The sequence below is a fragment of the Amblyomma mixtum genome, chromosome 9 (genome assembly GCF_055824585.1).
Source record: "Amblyomma mixtum isolate Tamu chromosome 9, ASM5582458v1, whole genome shotgun sequence".
Classification (NCBI taxonomy): domain Eukaryota; kingdom Metazoa; phylum Arthropoda; class Arachnida; order Ixodida; family Ixodidae; genus Amblyomma; species Amblyomma mixtum.
This window is the reverse complement of record NC_143020.1, coordinates 53,437,282-53,447,129: the sequence shown is the minus strand read 5'-3', so window position 1 is coordinate 53,447,129 and position 9,848 is coordinate 53,437,282. Positions and strand designations below refer to the sequence as shown.

Here is a 9,848-nt window from a genome sequence, read left to right as displayed (position 1 = left end):
TTTGACAGGTGTCTTGAATGTGCCACTATACATCTGAAAAGCAAACTCTATGGCCTGATGACCTGACAGAGAGTATACATGTTTCAGAGGGTATCTCTCCCAAAACTTGAAAAGACATTGACTGTTAAATGTAGATTGTTTCAAAAACCTGCGCAGTGCATGGTATTGCATTTCAGCATGGTATGTCTGCGGTATGTCAGCATGGTCAGAATTGTGCACACAACTTCCTTGCCAAAAGGTGACTTCTCATCTTGCACTGGCACACATCACTCAAATTACCCACGACTCAACACATGCAACTAGCAGACATACTTGTGCTTGATAATTAAACAGGGAGCTCATGAAAAGGCAAATTTGTGAGTTCACAAAAAGAGAAGCACACTTTATTTCCATCACATGGCTACTTCACAGTATGGTGAAAACAACACATGCACTTGTGTTGTTGGTCACACACTATGGTCTCCATAATATTGAACTTCTGCCTCACTGCTGCCAACCTTGCATACATTGTGTGCAACCCTTCAGCAGAAAACAAATTTTCGTCCTCGCCAATGTCACGCAAGACTCAGCAATTTCAAACCTGTCATGCTTGCCCACTGTTTACTACTGTGCCTCTGGAACCCATTGCTGAGTAATACATTGTGAGTGCTTGGCCTCTTTATGAATAAAGGTCTTTACGCAGATATGCGCGTATTGCCATCATGCACTGTAGAAGGAGTTAGATGCATGGAGTGAGCACTGGATGACTTAGCAAGATGCAAGACTGCACCTCACGCAACATTCATTACAGCGCTGGCAGCAGAAAAAGTGTGGACAAAGCAATGAGTTCGGAAAGTCCACATTAAATGCGACTGTTGCGGTGGTTACCTGAAAATGGAATGGCTCGGCGGCAAGAAACCAGAACAATACCGGCAACAACCAGAACCGGAGTCTTGAAGAAGAGAGAAAGAAAACATGATCCCTGCTGTGGACCGCCTGTCACACACGTTTACTGGTTAACTTCCAGCTTCACAATTATTACAGTGGTCCACGTTAAGCAAGCGCGCAGTACAAAGCCTTCATCGAAAACAGAAATGGCATGCCGTCAGGCAGTGGTAATACAGAAAGCATGCAACGCCGTCTAAAAAATGGCTGGCACTCACTCGTTGTAGCGCCTAAGTGACCAAGAAACTGTGGACAGAAGCGATGACAGAGGCACCAGAAGCAAGCATTTCTAATAGCTTAGAAGGGTTGAAATAATAAATCAATGCCCGTGGAGCTGATTGCTTTGCGATGTCCACAGTTCGATGCAGTAGTAGTAAGTAGACGAGTTGATCAGCAGTTGCTCATTTCAGTCACGGTACACTGTAGTCACGGCGATTTGAATTTACCAAAGTTCAATAATGCCGAAACGCGCTTCAAAACAAACCTTCACTGATATGTCGGCTCGTTGGTCTAGGGGTATGATTCTCGCTTAGGGTGCGAGAGGTCCCGGGTTCAAATCCCGGACGAGCCCTGATTTTTTTTACCGCTTCTGTTGGAAAGAGGACTCATACGTTCTTTTTGCTATAAGTTACAGCCGATTTTGACGCACATGTTGAGGTTTCACGTGAAAATGCTAACATCAATGTAATCCATTCATTGCTCTGAGGGCACTCGGTTGAAAACCCGGTGAAACGGCGCAGTTGCCAGATTGGCTCGTTGGTCTAGGGGTATGATTCTCGCTTCGGGTGCGAGAGGTCCCGGGTTCAAATCCCGGACGAGCCCACATTTTTTTTTTTTAGTGCTACTTTTTGTTAACATTTCTTGCATACTTGTGCACTCATTTTCGAGAGTATTTTTTCCCATAATTCAGAGGATAAAAATTACGAGGAACTTTAGCGGCTAAAGTGGTGAAAGGTGAAAGCCTGAGTGCTGCATTCTGCTACGTGATTGTTCACTTCACATTCTGTTGGTGCAATAATTAACTGCCAATTAATGACGCCTAATATTTGCCTTTAGGAGTGGAACGCGACAACGTGTTGTAGCGCTGCCAGGGAATCCACGGAACGCCACCACCCGTTCGGCGCGATGCGTTGCCCTTCGAACGCAACGCTTTTTGAGGAATGGATGCCGAACAACCGCACCGTGCAGGAAGGGAAGAAGTGGAGTGAAAGAAGAAAGAGAAAGAGGGGCCATAATGAAGAAAATGAAAATTGTATTTGAGGAAAGGAAATTAGGCAGTAACTGCGTCACATATCTCGGTGGACACCAGTCGAAATTGTATTTGAGGAAAGGAAATTGCGCAGCAATTGTCTCACGTATTTCGGTGGACACCCGTCAAAATTCGCGCGCCATAACATCACGACTATTTCGACCTATCTGAAGCGCGGACAAATTTGCTAACACGTCTTGGTCACGACAGTATGAGCCATTAGGGGCTTTCGCCTTAAGACTCAATGCCTTGTCACCTCAAATTCGTATACAAGCCAGATTATCGAGAGATATTTTTGCAGGTAATTTTTTGCAGCACAAAATACACTTAATGTTACGATCCAGAGAATATTACTAAATCTTCAAAAAATTCCTGAGACTGAGGGGGTTGAGTTTCTGAGGGTGATGAGTATGTATATCCTGTAGTGATCCTCAACAAGTCCTCAACTGATCCTGTTGTCTGTACTCACTGCATCCTCAGAAAATGCTCACAGTTAAGCCAGAAGACCTTTCTGGTTTGTTTTTAGGACAAACTATGACAATTTGACTCAAATAATGCATGTTATTTGCTTGCTTGTTGTGGGCAGCATACACAAGAATGGTTTCTATGCCTACTTTTCCGCTGGATTCTGACAAAAACTAATTTCTCAAAAGTTTGGACAGGCTTATAAGCCTGTCCAAACTGACTTAGCAAACTGTCCAGCAAGACATGAGTTCTAACTCCTCTGTCAAAGCTGACGGATTGCTGTTTGTGCAGTTTTTTTTTTTACAGCGACAGATATGTCTCTCTCTAGACTTTAATCTTGCATCCTTGGTGACAAATTAAATTAATTAGGCAAGTACATCTGCTATGGGCTGAAAATATGTCCAACCCACTGATCTCCACTAGGGGAGCTGGATGCCGCATCGGGCGCCTGAAAGTGAAGCCACCGGAAGTAAGTGGCCTTGTCCCGGAAGTCAGCCTTTGGCAGTGCATGAAATCGGAGCTGAGCACGGTTTTTCAGTTCCAGTTTTGTTTTCCCACTTAGCATTTCGTCTTTTCGCCGTTCTCGTCTTTTTCCATGACAGTGCCCACCTTTTGCGCCGCCAACTGAGCGAGGAGACCAGCGAAGTCTTCGGGAAGGACGTTTCAAAAATAAGGGCCCATTGCATTTCAATGGGGCGACACTAGCAGACGACAGGACGTCGCTACACACAGCAAGTATGGAGCCTCGTCTACTCGGCTCGGTGTCGTCTCGTTTGCCTAGCTTCGCCAACTCTGCTCTTTACTGCGATGCTTGTTCCCACGCTCAAGCCCAAGTTATGCTATCAATGGGGGATAAATATAAGAAAGAATAGGTTGAAACATTCCGCAGGCAGCTTACTTTGCAGCGACCATTTTACCGAATTATATTTAGACCGAACCGGAGCGAGGGCTAGGCTACTATCTTGTGAGGTGTCGACGGTGTTCGGTTGGTTCATATTAGCGCCTCCAAAAGGTATGGTACTGCTTTTTCGACGGAGCGTGTCATGTACTGTTTCGTGTTGTTGCAAGTTAAGCCTGAATTCGTGGTGCTTGGTGCAGTTGACTTCTAACAGCGCTTCTCACGCGCACTGCACCATTCGCCTTTCTTGTCAGTCGTTCCTCTCGCGCTGTGCCTTTTCTTTACTGCACGAAAATTCGGTTTTAAGGTCATCGTCATTCCACTACTTCTCCTTTACGCTCGGAATACAAGAACCAGGCAAGAACATAGTGTTTAATGCACGTACCCCTTTGTCGAGGCAGGGTGAGACCTGCATGCCTGTTTTCTTCACTTTCGCAGAAATTACAGGGTTCTGCACACAATGCTCACATTTCTCGCGTTCAGCTTGCTTGTTCCTTTCATATAACAGCAGACATCACACGAAAACAACGCAAAAAACTGAGAACGAAAGGGCGAAAGACGCGACTTGTTGCATTGAAATACACAGCAGACACCCGACTTCCGGGACAAGCGGTCCAACTTCCGGTGGCTTCACTCGCGCTCGTCTCGGAAAGCGGGAATGCGGCATCCAGCCACCTAGTGGAGATCAGTGGTCCAACCCCATCAGAAATATGCAGTGGATAAGCCCTAGGTAAACATAAAAAATATGAAGATATATCCTGAAAACCTCATTGCTTGGGTTAGAATTATCTTCATTATCTGACCACGCACAAATTTCTTAATTACACTTGTACTTTTATGAAATGACAGCCGCGTGAGCAAGGTATAAAGCGGACTTGATTTCAGTGTAGTGTCACCACATTCTCCGATGAGAAGACGTTTGTGGGTCACGCGAGGATATTCGTCCTCACCTTGCCCAGCAACATACAAACTGCGCACATCCATTTGAGAACGTGTTGGCACCGATGCACTCTCAAAAGGTCTATGAAGACGTGCTGTTCGGTATGAGGTTTGTACCATTTAGGACGTCAGGGGTTTGGTGGTGTCTTAGCGTCTGCTGAGCGGGGTATTAAAAGCTGTATGTTGTACTCATTATTTTCATCAAAATTATAAAAACAAACTCTCCGTTACCAAAACTGATTTTGTTTTCTCATTTATTAAATCTACTTTATCGCGACCATCTCCAGAAGAGCGCTTCCATGTCCATGCAAGGACTGCTTGCCTTTGTGTGCAGCGAAAACTATTACTCAAAATAACAGAGGCCATTTACAAAACAGCCTTGGTGGAGGCCTCGTTATAGCGTAGGTAGCGCTTGATGCCAATTATAGAGTGACTGTGTTTGGAGCTCTTAAAAAAACGCGGTTCCCGAAATTATCCTCAAACCATGCATAACAAGCAGCAAAAGAGGCTTAAAATCATCAGGTAACTGAAAGTGTGTTCCAAAATAAACGATAATTTTCGTATGGTGGCGCATTTTCTAGTAGACATCGGGTTTAACCTGATTTTTAAGAAATATGTTTAGGGTGCAAAAACCAGGTCAAATCGGGTATTACCTGAAAACGAAGGATCCTAAATATAAGGAATTTGTGCACACTCAAACCATGTGGCCGCCATTATGGCGCATTCATATGAAGCACGGCGAAAGCCGTGCTTCATAAGAACAACAGCGCAAACACGCGCAAGAACAGCGCAAACACGTTCAGCGCTGTTTTGTGTGTCTTGTCTCTTTCTTGGTCTGTGTGTGTTTGCGCGTGTGTGTTTGCGCTGTCCAGAAAATCCGGCGTCGGCGATTTGGGCGAGAAATCACGAGCAGCAGCGCGTCGCTTAACAGCTGCACCACTGTGCCAGGAGTGGTATGAGGGCTCCCAGGAATCTAGGAATGTGATGTAGTGAATGACCTTCTGCAAGTATACGCTATCGCGTCATACCCTTCAGGCGTAGCATGAAGTGTCCCCTCCAAATTTTTTCTTGACCTCTGGGCCCCAGAGACATCAGAAATTTGACTGAGGGATCCAATCATCTGTGACTACTGTGGCTCTGTGTAGTGCGTACCTATACGCTATGCATTCATGTTTGAAATCATGCCACCCATCTTCATAGTGTTACTGTATTAGTGGAGTTCTTTATGGTATTATTGCAGTGTTATTGTAATTGTAATTGTGCAGACCACTTGTGTGTATCCTTATATTTTGGTCGTTTTGCTTTTGTTAGTGCGTGTCCATCGTTTATTATTGTACTTAGTCAGTGCAACACAACATTTTTGCTTTTCTTCATTTTCTTACTTTCTTGCTTTTTCTCCCCATCAGTGCAGTGTTACTTTTGATCGTCGCGCCGTTGTCTGAGGCATATGTGCAATAAAGGTTCCGAGGCCCCGTCAGGCGTTTGAATAGGCCTTTTGCCTCGGCTATCCAGACAGGAAAATTCAATATGTATAAGCATATACACTGTACCGGTTTCTACCAAAATGCATGAATGAATGAATGAATGAATGAATGAATGAATGAATGAATGAATGAATGAATGAATGAATGAATGAATAATGAACGAACGAACGAACGCATGAATGAATGAATGAATGAATGAATAAATGAATGAATGAATGAATGAATGAATGAATGAATGAATGAATGAATGAATACACCCTCAAAAGTGAGTCAGTTCGCAAAAAACTTGTGAATTTTTGCATTAAGGCATAAGAATTTAGGCTAAGGAAATAAAAAAGCGAACACCAAAACACATCGGAATCCAGCCAGAAAAAGCAAAGCTTCACAATCATGTACCATTCCACTGCGTCAAAGAGCCTGACGCAGAGGACGTGCTCACGATGACCTCAGTGTGAGCGGTCGTGCAGTCCCTGGCGAATGCAACTGGCGGCCCAGGCGTGACCTGCCTCTGCTTAAGATGATAATCACGAAGCCGCCTCAAATAGAGACGAATATGGGAGGATGGTCGACTTGGTGTAATGAAACATTAACAAAAGAAAAACGGGAGGACAAAAAGACCAGAATAGCAATACAACAAACAAAAAGAGTATAGCATTGTTGTCCTGTAGAAAACGTCCAACAACAAAGCAGCACACACATGTCGGTACCGCCAGCTTTCACAGCAGTCTGTTTATTAGTCACACCGTAAGCAGGAGTCAGAGGGCACATTTTCACCACTACACTTTCCCAAGGTTTCACTTCCCTGAGGTTCTGCCACATTTCAGAAACCGTTGCCTGCTTCGTAAGTCCAGTCATGATTGCAATCCTTGTTTTTGTGGTGTCACGATCACCAGATCGAGCACTTGCGAGTCGGGTTCATAGGAATCCCGCTCGGACAGCCGAAGGCAGCCGAGAACTTGGCGAAGTTCATGAGCGGGATGTTGACTCTGAGCCTGCCGGGGATGTCACCGAACTTGAGCTTCCGTACCCAGGAATCCTGGCTTGGATTGTCGCACAGTCCAACAGCGTAGAGGACGAAAAACAGTTGTTCCATGTCCAATTGACGCTCGTCAACCGTGATTTTGAGCCTCTCTGCACCATCTTGAGCGGTGAGCATCTTCATGTACAGGTCGTGCAGGGGGCCCAAAATGGCGTTGTCGGCGATGTTCTCTTCCAGTCTCATCCGAGCCTCGAAGTTGTCTCCGATGAGGTCCCGTATCTCCACGTAGTACTGGTCCTGGAAGCACAGCTCCAGTTGTGAGTACTTGCTCATCTCGTCGGCGCTCCACCACGTGGCCACAGCAAGGTTGTGGTCCACGGACGCACCACGCCTGTCCACCGCCCCAAACATGCCTCGGAAAACATCGGCCAGAACAAGGGGGAAGAGAATGGGCTCGATGTTCTTGGTGATGTCGTTGAGGAAGGCAACGTTGGCGTGTGGAATGAAGAGGGCGTTACGACCAAAGAAGTATTCGTGACCAGGTGACAACGCCGTGTGGTCGTACCTTGCATCCAGGTCGTCCTTGGGAGGCTTGGTCTCCCAGTAGACATTCATGGACCCGGATTGCAGCTCGCGGAAGCTCTCGATTAAGTGGCTCGGGTCTAGAGGCTGGGCGTTGAAGTTGTAGTAACTGGCGATGGTATTGATGTCATCTGTGCTGCCCAAGAAGATGAACCGCATGTTCTCAATCTTGTCCACGCCAATGCCAATCGCTGAACGATCTAGCCATGACGACGATGACAGAAGGCGATCAGTCATGCTGCTCTTAAGCTGGACTTCGAGGCTTGACATGCTATAGTCGTAGTGCTTCAGAAGCAATGTGGAGTTGTTCTTACTGAAAGTCATGCGTCCAAAGAAGCGCATGCCGTGCTTGTAGAGTCGTTCCAGAAGGTGCATGCAGGCTTGCAGTCGGTCCGGAACAAACTCCAGGTAGTCGTCGTGGCTCAAGCGCAGCAGAGGTGTCGCTACTTTGGCCAAAAGAGGGGACATGTGCACTATGAGCCGATAGCCGATGTAGTTGAGAAGTGTCACGGTGTCTGTCTCGTTGAGAATGGCGGCCAACTTGCTCACATAGTCGTGGTTCATAATGGCGACTGGTTTGTCGTTGTCGAATGTCTCGATGTCCTGGAAGAGGATCGTCAGGTACTCTTTCCAGTCCCACTTGCCTCTTCGGTCAAGCTGTCCCACACGCTTTATCCTTTCCTGGAACTCCACAAAATGTGGTATGGACATAACACTGTGCAGCTTCTTCTCGAAGAGGACTACGGCTTCCGCTTGTTCAGTAATGTCTTGCTTCTTGTCAAGGAGGGAAAACGCGAGAGCAACCTTCTGGGTGAAGTTGTCTGGAGTTTCGTCAAGGTACGCTAGGTTGTACCTCCTGAGCGTTAGGCTTGGTGCATCGATGTGAACCGTGTAACCGCGGTCGTCTTCGAATGGCTTCCGCAGAAACACCCTTGCGAAAGAGAAGACACCGAGGTCTCGGTCCACAAACGCCGACACTGTAACGACGCTAGCACCTCGAGGAGCCTTTCTGTAGGGCCAGTTGCCAAGGTTGTACTCTTCCAGCAGGGTACGGATGGACGTGAGGTTCTTGTCGTTCTTTTCTTCGGATTGACACTTGGGCAGAAGCGCTATTGCCTGATGAAGGAAGACGCCAGGGTACTTGTGGTACCGCTCTTCGTTCTCCTTCAGGTAGGTTCGGAAGAACTTCTCAATGTCCATCATCATCATGCCGGATGTTCTCTCGCGGTACGACCTCGACTGCACGTCCAGGTCGCGTGCCATCCAGTGCCGTGAGCAGACATGTGCGTAGAAGTCTGTGCAGGGGTTCACGCTCGAGTTGAGCCGGCCGCGCAGATAGTTCTGCGCCCAGACGCATACATCTGACTTGCAGCTGTACTGCGTCATCAAAACCTTTTTCTCGTGCTTGGTCAAGTACCGGTTGTCGGCCGCGGGCAAAAGGCTGTCGTCACCATCCGCAGATCTATTGCCGGGCCGCAGCAGGAACATGGACTGGTTGAACAGCGCAAGGATGGCTCCACCAGCTTGAAATTTGTACACGGTGACGGCGGTGCCCACGATGACCATGAGGACGCCGACGCTGCACACGGCCAGGTAGGGCAGGCCACTGTGCGAGCGAGCCACACGGATCGGCTGCGGCGAGCGCCTCTGGACAGTCGTGCATTTGAAATCCGGTGGCGAGACCCAGCCAGCGTTAGTGTCCGCACGGGAGGCACTCCGGAGTCTGTGCTCCGGGACGTCCTCAAAGTCGGCCTCCTGGCGCTCCACTTCCATGGGCTTCCCGGAGTGGACGCAGCCCTCCGCGGTCAAGGCTTCTTCTTCATTCCCGAGTGCTGCCGCGCGTCAGTTGATGATGATGATGTCCTCAGTCTTAATGGCACAGCGCGTCAGTTGCGTTTTATTAAGCGCCTCTGCTTCTTCTGCTGAAGAGGAGCGTGTCGCGCGGAAACTTAGGCTAAAGTTGTGCTCGCATGTGGAAAATTTCTTGACAGCAACGATTTCGCCGAGCCAATGGTCATATCTAATGGGGTATTTCCATCGGTAATCCGGATCAGCTCCTCGAATCAGCGAAGGAGCAAGATATCCATCATGGTCCCGTCAGAATGCAGGATCTCAATCCGAATCACCTATTGAAAGACTCGCTTTTGTTTCGCGGAACAAGGACGCTTGTTCCGGATTGACGATTGGAATACACCATAAGACGTCTTGTTTTCGTCTCCGGCATTACAGGCTTACATTCGTTAGCTTGCGCGCTTAAAAACAAATAAAAATAATGCCGCCAGTGCAAGATAAAATTGCGCCGCTTGAAGACGGCGTCCCAAATATGAC

At 47.4% G+C, this 9,848-nt stretch overlaps 1 protein-coding gene and 2 non-coding genes across 3 annotated transcripts; 2 read left to right on the top strand and 1 right to left on the bottom strand.

Annotated features, from left to right (window-relative positions):
- The first annotated feature begins 1,423 nt into the window (after window positions 1–1,423).
- Window positions 1,424–1,495, top strand: TRNAP-AGG (transfer RNA proline (anticodon AGG)). The gene has a single exon. It is a non-coding gene; the product is annotated as a tRNA-Pro (tRNA).
- A 179-nt stretch (window positions 1,496–1,674) lies between these two features.
- Window positions 1,675–1,746, top strand: TRNAP-CGG (transfer RNA proline (anticodon CGG)). The gene has a single exon. It is a non-coding gene; the product is annotated as a tRNA-Pro (tRNA).
- Window positions 1,747–6,845: 5,099 nt separating this feature from the next.
- On the bottom strand, window positions 6,846–9,293 carry LOC149329021 (neprilysin-1-like). The gene has a single exon (XM_089562051.1). It carries the CDS (start codon window positions 9,291–9,293, stop codon window positions 6,846–6,848), a length of 2,448 nt encoding a protein of 815 aa, XP_089418177.1.
- Window positions 9,294–9,848: the final 555 nt, after the last annotated feature.